Source organism: Xenopus tropicalis, chromosome 2, assembly GCF_000004195.4.
Source record: "Xenopus tropicalis strain Nigerian chromosome 2, UCB_Xtro_10.0, whole genome shotgun sequence".
Classification (NCBI taxonomy): Eukaryota; Metazoa; Chordata; class Amphibia; order Anura; family Pipidae; genus Xenopus; species Xenopus tropicalis.
In genome coordinates this window covers 180,066,594-180,081,493 of record NC_030678.2, presented here as the reverse complement: position 1 = coordinate 180,081,493, position 14,900 = coordinate 180,066,594, and the positions used below count along the sequence as shown (strand labels likewise).

The 14,900-nt window shown below is 55.9% G+C and overlaps 3 protein-coding genes across 7 annotated transcripts in view; 2 read left to right on the top strand and 1 right to left on the bottom strand.

Annotated features, from left to right (window-relative positions):
* hpx (hemopexin) overlaps positions 1 to 625 on the top strand; it is a 29,531-nt gene extending 28,906 nt beyond the window's left edge. For all 3 annotated transcript variants that reach the window (XM_031897446.1, XM_031897447.1, XM_031897448.1), the window contains one exon: positions 130 to 625. In XM_031897446.1, coding sequence (XP_031753306.1) covers positions 130 to 356 — 227 coding nt within the window. In that variant the 3' untranslated portion in view covers positions 357 to 625. The remainder of the gene's footprint in view (positions 1 to 129) is intronic.
* Positions 619 to 5,848, bottom strand: LOC101731610. 3 transcript variants are annotated; one of them, XM_031897449.1, is made up of 2 exons: positions 5,754 to 5,848; positions 619 to 1,947 (listed from the first exon to the last, which is right to left on the bottom strand). In XM_031897449.1, exon 2 carries the CDS (start codon positions 1,902 to 1,904, stop codon positions 777 to 779), a length of 1,128 nt encoding a protein of 375 aa, XP_031753309.1. In that variant the 5' UTR covers positions 1,905 to 1,947; positions 5,754 to 5,848; the 3' UTR covers positions 619 to 776. The 3 variants fall into 3 exon arrangements, with proteins under 3 accessions (XP_031753309.1, XP_031753311.1, XP_031753310.1); XM_031897451.1 differs by having other exon boundaries at positions 619 to 1,943; XM_031897450.1 differs by having other exon boundaries at positions 5,761 to 5,845.
* A 6,564-nt stretch (positions 5,849 to 12,412) lies between these two features.
* The window catches only part of apbb1 (amyloid beta precursor protein binding family B member 1), a 43,267-nt gene continuing 40,779 nt past the window's right edge, over positions 12,413 to 14,900 (top strand). Inside the window, exon 1 of the mRNA XM_031896273.1 lies at positions 12,413 to 12,497. The gene's annotated coding sequence lies outside the window, so the exon portion shown is untranslated. The remainder of the gene's footprint in view (positions 12,498 to 14,900) is intronic.

Below are 14,900 nucleotides of genomic sequence, written 5' to 3'. Positions count from 1 at the left end.
TGAGTAGAGTGCTCGGGGTACAATGGGGCGCCGAGTACACTCCCAGTATATGTGGGAGCCCCAGTAATGGGGGGGGGGGGTTGTACCTGCGGATAAGAGGCTTTCACCTGTCAATTCCTCCATGTCCAGATAATGAGCTCCGGATGGTGGACCTCCAGCAGAGCCCCCGCTCCCCGGCACGAGAGAGAACCATCTCCCACTCTCAGGTGGACAGCGCTATGTGCAACTTCAATGGGCTCTTCATCTTCCAAGGGCCGTTGTTCTACCATTACAAGGATGTGGAAGAGTTGGTGTCTTCTACTGAGCCTCCCAAGCCTGGGAACATTGCAGAACGGTTCTTGGACTGTTTGAGCTAATTGCCCCGTTACTGCTGGTTCCTGCCTTGCCCCCACTCTCTATCCCTATCTGCTGTCTATCCCTATGGGTTACTGTCTCTCTTCTTACTCATTACACCCTGGCCTTCACCTTCTGCCTCTTCTTTACCCTCTTCATCTTTCCCCCAGTTGTTATATCCCAAACTGCCTCTTCTTTACCCTCTTCATCTTTCCCCCAGTTGTTATATCCCAAACTGCCTCTTCTGGATCAAGAAGTGACCCAATAAAATCAAACAAGTGATTTACAGAAACTGATCAGTATTTTTAATGATATTTAATATTCGTTTCACATTCGACGTTATGATATGTATCAAAGGGAATGGACCAACCAGTGAGAGAACCTGAGGAACCAGTAGGACTCACGGTGGCACTACATTATGTACGTTACCATCTGTTACGCCATCACCCAAAGATACAGACGGTACCAGATGCCATTCGGTGCTTGTACTCATACACAGTGAAGGAGGCCTGGGGGAAATTCCCAGCAACCTCTAGCTTTCCGGGTACCGTGTGTATAGTTACCCCCTTTCCCAAGCCCTCGGAGAGTTTCTGGAGCATTCGTTGGGCCAAATATCGCTTGGCATAACCAGGTTCTGCCTCAATGTTGGCATAGACATCAGGGGGTGGGTTTGGGATCTTCCATTCTAATTCCCCGATTAGCTGGTGAGTTTTTGACCGGTCCAAGGAAGCCGGGCTCTCGCTGTAACAAGCTACCACTTGAGTCCCACACTCCCCTCTTACTGAGATGTAGTTGCCCTTGACTAAGACCTCGGCAGACTTCTCCCCACTTGGCTGAGATACCATCACTGCCCAACGTAGCCAGTCGTAATTCTTCTCCAGCATCTTCAGAATTGTAGCTGCTTTCTCTTGATCCTTGAGAGTCTCATTGGCCGACAAAAAGTTCTCCACGTCCTCTTGGGCCTGTTCCTTGAAATAAGATGCGCAGTCCCGCGAGGTGTCTTCCATTCTTCGATACAGAACGGTCATCTTATCGGTCCATCTCCCCATCATCAGCTGCACGTCTCGGCCAGTCAGAGATCCATGAACGAAGAGAGACAGAAGGCCGGTGGCCAGGACGAAGTTGACCCTCTGGCAGAAGGCAATCATTTCCCACCGGCGGGGACGGTGGTCCTTTATGACCAGTTGGAGAAGAGTGGGCTGTTCTGCTAAGACGGACACGCCGAGAAGTCGGTTGTACAAGGCGTTCAGTTGCCTCTCTATCTTGTAATCTTGCATGTACTGCAGGAACACTTCCCTCTCACGCCCGGTGTAGGACTTCTCTGCCCGGACAACCGCGGTCAGCTGCTGATAGACGACTGTGATGTCATCCTCACATCTAGTGACCTCACTATCATGCATCAAGCCCTTCCCTGTTGCCAGCTCCCGGTCAATAGAGTCCAAGTTTTTCTTGACAAACTCCATTTCGTCCAACGTTGCCGAGCCATTGATCTGAGAGACGATTCCCAATAGTATGGGGCTCACTGATTGGAGATAAGCCACGGGCTCCCAAGCCTTCCCGAACTGTGTCATTATCAAGCACAAAGCCTTTAGCCAGAGACTGTTATAACTCTGCCTGGGAAATAAAGAGAGAAGTGATAGGCTGGAATTGGATCCTACTGATCTCTGGTGATCTAAATCTACCAAATAGCCCAGTAGCCCAGTAGCCCCTGCAGCCTATCTCTGGTCACTTTGCCTATGGACTCACCACTTCAATTGCCCACTGGAACCCAACATTATTCCATGTCCCAACCAACCCTTTGTACACACGTATGGGAGTCACTGTCCAACATCTCATTGGCCACAACCACTGAGGAAAAGGTTACTTAGATATGAGGAACACCTCATCTAAACTACTCGTTAGGGGCCCCTCCCACTTACCATCATTTGATTTATATGCGCCTCGTGGTATGACTGAATCAATAAATGCAAACGGGGGTTGTCTAAGACCATCAGAAAACACATATTTCCCATGGCCTTAGGAATAATTTATGGCTGGGGGTCACCACAACATGAGAACCTGTATTAAAGGGTCACGGCATCAGGAAGATTGGGAACCATTGGAATAAGGAAAGGCAAAAGATTGTGGACAAAGAGTGGACATGATTGGGGAGGACCAGGGGCATGTGTTCAAGGGGCATTTTCTTTCTTTAGGGTCCCATTTGGCAAGGTCCACCACCCAGGTGACCAGTCAGCTAATAATTGGCAACCTCTGGAGAAGGTGAAAAAAATCCATCTCTGGGGTGGTGGTGGGGTAAAAGGGAGGGGCTGGTGATACAAAGGGGCAGATCAGACAGAGATTGGTGGGTTGGAGTGGTTTTTACAGAATTGAAGGGTATCTAGGAGTAGGAATAGGGGCAGATCAGGGGAGGAACAATTGGCAATTACAAAGTTACCTGCCTGACAGATCTTTGGGGGGTGCAGTGTTTGGTGTAAACTAAGTCAAGGTGGTGGCAGGTAGTTACAGGAGGCCCAGGGTAGGTTGGGCTCATCAGTGTGGCAGTTGGGGTCACCCAGTGGGACAGAGGGGCAGTGAGAGGGCAGATAGAATGTGAGCAATGTTTCTGAGTCTCTTATTGACCGTGCCTCTATTTAACCATTCTGTGGGGTATTGTTACCAGTTACCCCCGTTACCCGCTTTTAGGATGGGCACAAGCAGTGGGACAAGGGGGTATTACTTTGCCACTTTTACTAACGGCCGGCAGTTATGAAGCATCAGAGAAAGTGTGACGGGGGCCGCTCATACACTACTGGGGCGGATGTGGTACCCAGGGGGCAATGCAGAGCGATAGGCTGGGCCTTATACACCAATCCAATTGGTACAGAGCAGGTCCAGACTGGGATCCCAAACAGGCCCTGGGGCATTTTATATGTACAGAGGCCCAAACAGTGGGGGTGTAGTAGTTGGACAGTGGGGGTGCAGTAGTTGGACAGTGGGGGTGTAGTAGTTGGACAGTGGGGGTGCAGTAGTCGGACACTGGGGGTGCAGTAGTCGGACACTGGGGGTGCAGTAGTCGGACAGTGGGGGTGTAGTAGTTGGACAGTGCGGGTGCAGTAGTTGGACAGTGGGGGTGTAGTAGTTGGACAGTGGGGGTGTAGTAGTTGGACAGTGGGGGTGCAGTAGTCGGACAGTGGGGGTGCAGTAGTTGGATAGTGGGGGTGCAGTAGTTGGATAGTGGGGGTGTAGTAGTCGGACAGTGGGGGTGCAGTAGTTGGACAGTGGGGGTGCAGTAGTTGGACAGTGGGGGTGCAGTAGTTGGACAGTGGGGGTGCAGTAGTTGGACAGTGGGGGTGCAGTAGTTGGACAGTGGGGGTGCAGTAGTTGGACAGTGGGGGTGCAGTAGTTGGACAGTGGGGGTGCAGTAGTTGGACAGTGGGGGTGCAGTAGTTGGACAGTGGGGGTGCAGTAGTCGGACAGTGGGGGTGTAGTAGTCGGACAGTGGGGGTGCAGTAGTTGGATAGTGGGGGTGCAGTAGTTGGACAGTGGGGGTGTAGTAGTCGGACAGTGGGGGTGCAGTAGTTGGACAGTGGGGGTGTAGTAGTTGGACAGTGGGGGTGCAGTAGTTGGACAGTGGGGGTGCAGTAGTTGGACAGTGGGGGTGCAGTAGTCGGACAGTGGGGGTGTAGTAGTCGGACAGTGGGGGTGCAGTAGTTGGATAGTGGGGGTGCAGTAGTTGGACAGTGGGGGTGTAGTAGTCGGACAGTGGGGGTGCAGTAGTTGGACAGTGGGGGTGCAGTAGTTGGACAGTGGGGGTGCAGTAGTTGGACAGTGGGGGTGCAGTAGTTGGACAGTGGGGGTGCAGTAGTCGGACAGTGGGGGTGCAGTAGTCGGACAGTGGGGGTGTAGTAGTCGGACAGTGGGGGTGTAGTAGTCGGACAGTGGGGGTGCAGTAGTTGGATAGTGGGGGTGCAGTAGTCGGATAGTGGGGGTGCAGTAGTCGGACAGTGGGGGTGTAGTAGTCGGACAGTGGGGGTGCAGTAGTAGGACAGTGGGGGTGCAGTAGTCGGACAGTGGGGGTGCAGTAGTTGGACAGTGGGGGTGCAGTAGTTGGACAGTGGGGGTGCAGTAGTTGGACAGTGGGGGTGCAGTAGTTGGACAGTGGGGGTGCAGTAGTTGGACAGTGGGGGTGTAGTAGTTGGACAGTGGGGGTGCAGTAGTTGGACAGTGGGGGTGTAGTAGTCGGACAGTGGGGGTGTAGTAGTCGGACAGTGGGGGTGCAGTAGTCGGACAGTGGGGGTGCAGTAGTCGGACACTGGGGGTGCAGTAGTCGGACAGTGGGGGTGCAGTAGTCGGACAGTGGGGGTGTAGTAGTCGGACAGTGGGGGTGCAGTAGTTGGACAGTGGGGGGGTGTAGTAGTCGGACACTGGGGGTGCAGTAGTCGGACACTGGGGGTGCAGCTTGTCTGGGCAACCTGGCACTCTGGGCGGCTAAGGGGCAGATGGGATTCAGTTTGGGTAAATGTAAGGTCATCTAGCTGGGGGTAACAATCTGCCCCCACTTATACCCTAATGGGTATAATGCACTGAGCATATCCATAATGGGGAAAGAGCCGGGGGCAGTTGTGGGTAATAAACTTGGCTGTAGCAAACAATGCCAGGCAGCAGCATCAAGGGGCAAACAGGGGTATGTGCTGTATTATATGGGGTATAGATTCACGGGAGGGGGTTATACTGCCCCTTTACAGAGCGCTGGTACTGCCCCATCTAGACTATGCCGGGCCGACTAAGCTGATAAAGGGAATGGGCTCAGTTATGGGGAAAGGCTGGCCCAGTTGGGATTGGTTACACTGGGGGGGGGGGGGGCAGTTAAGGGTGGGGTCACTATATATAAGGGGGGGCAGTAATGAAATAGAGAAAGTACAGGGAAGAGCGACTAAGCTGATAAAGGGAATGGGCTCAGTTATGGGGAAAGGCTGGCCCAGTTGGGATTGGTTACACTGGGGAGGGGCAGTTAAGGGGGGGGGGGTCACTATATATAAATATATAAGGGGGGCAGTAATGAAATAGAGAAAGTACAGGGAAGAGCGACTAAGCTGATAAAGGGAATGGGCTCAGTTATGGGGAAAGGCTGGCCCAGTTGGGATTGGTTACACTGGGGGGGGGGGGGCAGTTAAGGGGGGGTCACTATATATAAGGGGGGCAGTAATGAAATAGAGAAAGTACAGGGAAGAGCGACTAAGCTGATAAAGGGAATGGGCTCAGTTATGGGGAAAGGCTGGCCCAGTTGGGATTGGTTACACTGGGGGGGGGGGGCAGTTAAGGGGGGTAGGATCACTATATACAGTATATACTATCTGCCAGTATTATTACCCCAAGCCCCATACCTACTGTCAGTATATGCAGACCCCGTGCCCCCGGTAGGAAGACATATTTAGGCTTACGGTGCTGGGTGCTGGGTGCTGGGTGCTGGGTGCTGGGAGCGCAGGGTAAGGCTTCTCTTGGGACCGGATTCGGGAGAGATCTGCCCCAGGTCTGGCACAAACCAGAGGTGACTCCGTGTCTAATCTGCCCCTTATCTCTGCCCCGGAGCAGCTGATACTCTGGGAACAATGGGCTGATTTCTGATTGGATGGCTGAGCAGAGAGAAAGGGCACCCTGACATTAGCAAGGTGAGGGGGAATTTGGTAATAAAAATATTCTTATCTGCCCCCCCCTCCCCGTCTCAGTCTCTCTCTTTGTCTCACAGTGACCCCCAACTCTCTCCTTCTCTCCCCGACAGACAGGGCAGTGGGTGCCACCCCCTCCGTATATATAACTGGCACCAAATGGGCAGTGAGTGCCACCCCCTCCGTATATATAACTGGCACCCAACGGGGCAGTGAGTGCCACCCCCTCCGTATATATAACTGGCGCCCAACGGGGCAGTGAGTGCCACCCCCTCCGTATATATAACTGGCACCCAACGGGGCAGTGAGTGCCACCCCCTCCGTATATATAACTGGCACCCAACAGGGCAGTGAGTGCCACCCCCTCCGTATATATAACTGGCACCCAACGGGGCAGTGAGTGCCACCCCCTCCGTATATATAACTGGCGCCCAACGGGGCAGTGAGTGCCACCCCCTCCGTATATATAACTGGCACCCAACGGGGCAGTGAGTGCCACCCCCTCCGTATATATAACTGGCACCCAACGGGGCAGTGAGTGCCACCCCCTCCGTATATATAACTGGCACCCAACGGGGCAGTGAGTGCCACCCCCTCCGTATATATAACTGCCACCAAACGGGCAGTGAGTGCCACCCCCTCCGTATATATAACTGGCACCAAAAGGGGCAGTGAGTGCCACCCCCTCCGTATATATAACTGGCACCAAATGGGCAGTGAGTGCCACCCCTTCCTTATATATAACTGGCACCAAAAGGGGCAGTGAGTGCCACCCCTTCCTTATATATAACTGGCACCCAACGGGGCAGTGAGTGCCACCCCCTGCATATATATAACTGGCACCAAAAGGGGCAGTGAGTGCCACCCCCTCCGTAGATATAACTGGCACCAAACAGGGCAGTGAGTGCCACCCCCTCCGTATATATAACTGGCACCAAACAGGGCAGTTAGTGCCACCCCCTCCGTATATATAACTGGCACCAAACGAGGTAGTAAGTGCCACCCCCTCTGCTTATATAATTGGCACCAAACGGGCAGTGAGTGCAACCCCCTCCGTATATATAACTGGCACCAAATGGCCAGTGAGTGCCACCCCCTCCGTACATATAACTAGCACCAAACGGGGCAGTGAGTGCCACCCCCTCCGTATATATAACTGGCACCCAACGGGGCAGTGAGTGCAACCCCCTCCGTACATATAACTGGCACCAAACGGGGCAGTGAGTGCCACCCCCTCCGTATATATAACTGGCACCAAATGGCCAGTGAGTGCCACCCCCTCCGTACATATAACTAGCACCAAACGGGGCAGTGAGTGCCACCCCCTCCGTATATATAACTGGCACCCAACGGGGCAGTGAGTGCAACCCCCTCCGTACATATAACTGGCACCAAACGGGGCAGTGAGTGCCACCCCCTCCGTATATATAACTGGCACCCAACGGGGCAGTGAGTGCCACCCCCTCCGTATATATAACTGGCACCAAATGGGCAGTGAGTGCCACCCCCTCCGTATATATAACTGGCACCCAACGGGGCAGTGAGTGCAACCCCCTCCGTACATATAACTGGCACCAAACGGGGCAGTGAGTGCCACCCCCTCCGTATATATAACTGGCACCCAACGGGGCAGTGAGTGCCACCCCCTCCGTACATATAACTGGCATCAAACGGGGCAGTGAGTGCCACCCCCTCCGTATATATAACTGGCACCAAATGGGCAGTGAGAGCCACCCCCTCCGTATATATAACTGGCACCCAACGGGGCAGTGAGTTCAACCCCCTCCGTACATATAACTGGCACCAAACGGGGCAGTGAGTGCCACTCCCTCCGTATATATAACTGGCACCAAACGGGGCAGTGAGTGCCACCCCCTCCGTATATATAACTGGCACCAAACAGGGCAGTGAGTGCCACCCCCTCCGTATATATAACTGGCACCAAACAGGGCAGTGAGTGCCACCCCCTCCGTATATATAACTGGCACCAAACGGGGCAGTGAGTGCCACCCCCTCCATATATATAACTGGCGCCCAACAGGGCAGTGAGTGCCACCCCCTCCAAATATATAACTGGCACCAAACGGGGCAGTGAGTGCCACCCCCTCCGTATATATAACTGGCACCAAATGGGCAGTGAGTGCCACCCCCTCCGTATATATAACTGGCACCCAACGGGGCAGTGAGTGCCACCCCCTCCGTACATATAACTGGCACCAAACGGGGCAGTGAGTGCCACCCCCTCCATATATATAACTGGAACCAACTGGGGCAGTGAGTGCCTCCCCCTCTGTATATATAACTGGCACCAAATGGGCAGTGAGTGCCACCCCCTCCGTATATATAACTGGAACCAACTGGGGCAGTGAGTGCCTCCCCCTCTGTATATATAACTGGCACCAAATGGGCAGTGAGTGCCACCCCCTCCGTATATATAACTGGCACCAAACGGGGCAGTGAGTGCCTCCCCCTCTGTATATATAACTGGCACCAAATGGGCAGTGAGTGCCACCCCCTCCGTATATATAACTGGCACCAAATGGGCAGTGAGTGCCACCCCCTCCATATATATAACTGGCACCAAATGGGCAGTGAGTGCCACCCCCTCCGTATATATAACTGGCACCCAACGGGCAGTGAGTTCAACCCCCTCCGTACATATAACTGGCACCAAACGGGCAGTGAGTGCAACCCCCTCCGTATATATAACTGGCGCCCAACAGGGCAGTGAGTGCCACCCCCTCCATATATATAACTGGCGCCCAACAGGGCAGTGAGTGCCACCCCCTCCATATATATTACTGGCGCCCAACAGGGCAGTGAGTGCGACCCCCTCCGTATATATAACTGGCACCAAACGGGGCAGTGAGTGCCACCCCCTCCGTATATATAACTGGCACCCAACGGGCAGTGAGTGCGACCCCCTCCGTATATATAACTGGCACCAAACGGGGCAGTGAGTGCCACCCCCTCCGTATATATAACTGGCACCAAACGGGGCAGTGAGTGCGACCCCCTCCGTATATATAACTGGCACCAACTGGGGGAGTGAGTGCCACCCCCTCCGTATATATAACTGGCACCAACTGGGGCAGTGAGTGCCACCCCCTCTGTATATTTAACTGGCACCAACTGGGGCAGTGAGTGCCACCCCCTCCGTATATATAACTGGCACCAAACGGGGCAGTGAGTGCCACCCCCTCTGTATATATAACTGGCACCAAACGGGGCAGTGAGTGCCACCCCCTCTGTATAGAAATGAAGCCCAGTCAGTGGGGGAGAGAGGGATAAGGCCCAGTCAGTGGGGGGGGGGGAGAGGGATAAGGCCCAGTCAGTGGGGGAGAGAGAGGGATAAGGCCCAGTCAGTGGGGGGAGAGAGGGATAAGGCCCAGTCAGTGGGGGGGAGAGGGATAAGGCCCAGTCAGTGGGAGAGAGGGATAAGGCCCAGTCAGTGGGAGAGAGGGATAAGGCCCAGTCAGTGGGAGAGAGGGATAAGGCCCAGTCAGTGGGGGAGAGAGGGATAAGGCCCAGTCAGTGGGGGGAGAGGGATAAGGCCCAGTCAGTGGGGGGGAGAGGGATAAGGCCCAGTCAGTGGGGGGGAGAGGGATAAGGCCCAGTCAGTGGGGGAGAGAGGGATAAGGCCCAGTCAGTGTGGGAGAGAGGGATAAGGCCCAGTCAGTGGGGGAGAGAGGGATAAGGCCCAGTCAGTGGGGGAGAGAGGGATAAGGCCCAGTCAGTGTGGGAGAGGGATAAGGCCCAGTCAGTGGGGGAGAGGGATAAGGCCCAGTCAGTGTGGGAGAGAGGGATAAGGCCCAGTCAGTGGGGGAGAGGGATAAGGCCCAGTCAGTGGGGGAGAGGGATAAGGCCCAGTCAGTGGGGGAGAGAGGGATAAGGCCCAGTCAGTGGGGGAGAGAGGGATAAGGCCCAGTCAGTGGGGGAGAGAGGGATAAGGCCCAGTCAGTGGGGGAGAGAGGGATAAGGCCCAGTCAGTGGGGGAGAGAGGGATAAGGCCCAGTCAGTGTGGGGAGAGGGATAAGGCCCAGTCAGTGGGGGAGAGAGGGATAAGGCCCAGTCAGTGGGGGAGAGAGGGATAAGGCCCAGTCAGTGTGGGGAGAGGGATAAGGCCCAGTCAGTGGGGGAGAGAGGGATAAGGCCCAGTCAGTGGGGGAGAGAGGGATAAGGCCCAGTCAGTGGGGGAGAGAGGGATAAGGCCCAGTCAGTGGGGGAGAGAGGGATAAGGCCCAGTCAGTGTGGGAGAGGGATAAGGCCCAGTCAGTGGGGGAGAGGGATAAGGCCCAGTCAGTGTGGGAGAGAGGGATAAGGCCCAGTCAGTGGGGGAGAGGGATAAGGCCCAGTCAGTGGGGGAGAGGGATAAGGCCCAGTCAGTGTGGGAGAGAGGGATAAGGCCCAGTCAGTGGGGAGAGAGGGATAAGGCCCAGTCAGTGGGGGGGAGAGGGATAAGGCCCAGTCAGTGTGGGAGAGGGATAAGGCCCAGTCAGTGTGGGAGAGAGGGATAAGGCCCAGTCAGTGGGGGAGAGAGGGATAAGGCCCAGTCAGTGGGGGGGAGAGGGATAAGGCCCAGTCAGTGTGGGAGAGGGATAAGGCCCAGTCAGTGGGGGAGAGGGATAAGGCCCAGTCAGTGGGGGAGAGGGATAAGGCCCAGTCAGTGTGGGAGAGAGGGATAAGGCCCAGTCAGTGGGGGAGAGGGATAAGGCCCAGTCAGTGGGGGAGAGGGATAAGGCCCAGTCAGTGGGAGAGAGGGATAAGGCCCAGTCAGTGGGGGAGAGGGATAAGGCCCAGTCAGTGGGAGAGAGGGATAAGGCCCAGTCAGTGGGGGAGAGAGGGATAAGGCCCAGTCAGTGGGGGAGAGAGGGATAAGGCCCAGTCAGTGGGAGAGAGGGATAAGGCCCAGTCAGTGGGGGAGAGAGGGATAAGGCCCAGTCAGTGGGGGAGAGAGGGATAAGGCCCAGTCAGTGGGAGAGAGGGATAAGGCCCAGTCAGTGGGGGAGAGAGGGATAAGGCCCAGTCAGTGTGGGAGAGAGGGATAAGGCCCAGTCAGTGGGGGAGAGGGATAAGGCCCAGTCAGTGGGAGAGAGGGATAAGGCCCAGTCAGTGGGGGAGAGAGGGATAAGGCCCAGTCAGTGTGGGAGAGGGATAAGGCCCAGTCAGTGTGGGGAGAGAGGGATAAGGCCCAGTCAGTGTGGGAGAGGGATAAGGCCCAGTCAGTGGGAGAGAGGGATAAGGCCCAGTCAGTGTGGGAGAGAGGGATAAGGCCCAGTCAGTGGGAGAGAGGGATAAGGCCCAGTCAGTGGGAGAGAGAGGGATAAGGCCCAGTCAGTGGGGGAGAGGGATAAGGCCCAGTCAGTGTGGGAGAGAGGGATAAGGCCCAGTCAGTGGGAGAGAGAGGGATAAGGCCCAGTCAGTGGGGGAGAGAGGGATAAGGCCCAGTCAGTGGGGGAGAGGGATAAGGCCCAGTCAGTGGGAGAGAGGGATAAGGCCCAGTCAGTGTGGGAGAGGGATAAGGCCCAGTCAGTGTGGGAGAGAGGGATAAGGCCCAGTCAGTGGGGGAGAGGGATAAGGCCCAGTCAGTGTGGGAGAGAGGGATAAGGCCCAGTCAGTGTGGGAGAGAGGGATAAGGCCCAGTCAGTGGGAGAGAGGGATAAGGCCCAGTCAGTGGGGGAGAGAGGGATAAGGCCCAGTCAGTGGGGGGAGAGAGGGATAAGGCCCAGTCAGTGGGGGGGAGAGAGGGATAAGGCCCAGTCAGTGTGGGAGAGGGATAAGGCCCAGTCAGTGGGAGAGAGGGATAAGGCCCAGTCAGTGTGGGAGAGAGGGATAAGGCCCAGTCAGTGGGGGGGGGGGGGGGGGGGGGGGAGAGGGATAAGGCCCAGTCAGTGTGGGAGAGAGGGATAAGGCCCCAGTCAGTGGGGGGGGGGGGGGGGGGAGAGGGATAAGGCCCAGTCAGTGGGGGAGAGAGGGATAAGGCCCAGTCAGTGGGGGGGGGGGGGGGGGAGAGGGATAAGGCCCAGTCAGTGGGGGGGGGGGGGGGGAGAGGGATAAGGCCCAGTCAGTGGGGGGGGGGGGGGGAGAGGGATAAGGCCCAGTCAGTGGGGGAGAGAGGGATAAGGCCCAGTCAGTGGGGGGGAGAGAGGGATAAGGCCCAGTCAGTGGGGGGGGGGGGAGAGGGATAAGGCCCAGTCAGTGGGGGAGAGAGGGATAAGGCCCAGTCAGTGGTGGGGGGGGGGGGGAGAGGGATAAGGCCCAGTCAGTGGGGGGGGGGGGAGCAATAAGGCCCAGTCAGTGGGGGGGGAGCAATAAGGCCCAGTGATTATGGATTTAATGGGAAACTCGGGGGTCCCCGGACCCTTATTCTATAGACTCAGCCGCAAAAAGAGCGACTGCCCCAGCCAAGATGGCGATGTCGGCTTGTTAAGCGGAAGTGCGTCAGAGGTGGGCGGAAGCGTGGCGGTGCCGGGCGGGGTTGGGAACAGATAACGGGACCTGGGGAGGCGGAAGTGGCAGGTAAGGGGAGATTGTACGTGGCGATTCCGTTATTCCGCGGTATATGGAACCCGAGCTGCCGGTTACTGGGGCCCCGGGGGGGGGGGGGGGATGGGCCCTAGCGCCGCCCCTTACGTGCTGCTGCCTGTACCGCTCTATATACAGCCCTGTGTGTCACTGTAGCGCTGCTGCCTGTACTGCTCTATATACAGCCCTGTGTGTCACTGTAGCGCTGCTGCCTGTACCGCTCTATATACAGCCCTGTGTGTCACTGTAGCGCTGCTGCCTGTACTGCTCTATATACAGCCCTGTGTCTCACTGTAGCGCTGCTGCCTGTACCGCTCTATATACAGCCCTGTGTCACTGTAGCGCTGCTGCCTGTACTGCTCTATATACAGCCCTGTGTGTCACTGTAGCGCTGCTGCCTGTACCGCTCTATATACAGCCCTGTGTGTCACTGTAGCGCTGCTGCCTGTACCGCTCTATATACAGCCCTGTGTCTCACTGTAGCGCTGCTGCCTGTACCGCTCTATATACAGCCCTGTGTCACTGTAGCGCTGCTGCCTGTACTGCTCTATATACAGCCCTGTGTGTCACTGTAGCGCTGCTGCCTGTACCGCTCTATATACAGCCCTGTGTGTCACTGTAGCGCTGCTGCCTGTACCGCTCTATATACAGCCCTGTGTGTCACTGTAGCGCTGCTGCCTGTACTGCTCTATATACAGCCCTGTGTCACTGTAGCGCTGCTGCCTGTACCGCTCTATATACAGCCCTGTGTGTCACTGTAGCGCTGCTGCCTGTACCGCTCTATATACAGCCCTGTGTGTCACTGTAGCGCTGCTGCCTGTACCGCTCTATATACAGCCCTGTGTCACTGTAGCGCTGCTGCCTGTACCGCTCTATATACAGCCCTGTGTCACTGTAGCGCTGCTGCCTGTACTGCTCTATATACAGCCCTGTGTGTCACTGTAGCGCTGCTGCCTGTACTGCTCTATATACAGCCCTGTGTGTCACTGTAGCGCTGCTGCCTGTACTGCTCTATATACAGCCCTGTGTCACTGTAGCGCTGCTGCCTGTACTGCTCTATATACAGCCCTGTGTGTCACTGTAGCGCTGCTGCCTGTACCGCTCTATATACAGCCCTGTGTGTCACTGTAGCGCTGCTGCCTGTACCGCTCTATATACAGCCCTGTGTCACTGTAGCGCTGCTGCCTGTACTGCTCTATATACAGCCCTGTGTCACTGTAGTGCTGCTGCCTGTACTGCTCTATATACAGCCCTGTGTGTCACTGTAGCGCTGCTGCCTGTACCGCTCTATATACAGCCCTGTGTCTCACTGTAGCGCTGCTGCCTGTACCGCTCTATATACAGCCCTGTGTGTCACTGTAGCGCTGCTGCCTGTACCGCTCTATATACAGCCCTGTGTGTCACTGTAGCGCTGCTGCCTGTACTGCTCTATATACAGCCCTGTGTGTCACTGTAGCGCTGCTGCCTGTACCGCTCTATATACAGCCCTGTGTGTCACTGTAGCGCTGCTGCCTGTACTGCTCTATATACAGCCCTGTGTCACTGTAGCGCTGCTGCCTGTACCGCTCTATATACAGCCCTGTGTGTCACTGTAGCGCTGCTGCCTGTACCGCTCTATATACAGCCCTGTGTGTCACTGTAGCGCTGCTGCCTGTACCGCTCTATATACAGCCCTGTGTCACTGTAGCGCTGCTGCCTGTACTGCTCTATATACAGCCCTGTGTCACTGTAGTGCTGCTGCCTGTACTGCTCTATATACAGCCCTGTGTGTCACTGTAGCGCTGCTGCCTGTACTGCTCTATATACAGCCCTGTGTCTCACTGTAGCGCTGCTGCCTGTACCGCTCTATATACAGCCCTGTGTGTCACTGTAGCGCTGCTGCCTGTACCGCTCTATATACAGCCCTGTGTGTCACTGTAGCGCTGCTGCCTGTACTGCTCTATATACAGCCCTGTGTCACTGTAGCGCTGCTGCCTGTACCGCTCTATATACAGCCCTGTGTGTCACTGTAGCGCTGCTGCCTGTACTGCTCTATATACAGCCCTGTGTCACTGTAGCGCTGCTGCCTGTACTGCTCTATATACAGCCCTGTGTGTCACTGTAGCGCTGCTGCCTGTACCGCTCTATATACAGCCCTGTGTGTCACTGTAGCGCTGCTGCCTGTACCGCTCTATATACAGCCCTGTGTCTCACTGTAGCGCTGCTGCCTGTACTGCTCTATATACAGCCCTGTGTGTCACTGTAGCGCTGCTGCCTGTACTGCTCTATATACAGCCCTGTGTGTCACTGTAGCGCTGCTGCCTGTACCGCTCTATATACAGCCCTGTGTCTCACTGTAGCGCTGCTGCCTGTACTGCTCTATATACAGCCCTGTGTGTCACTGTAGCGCTGCTGCCT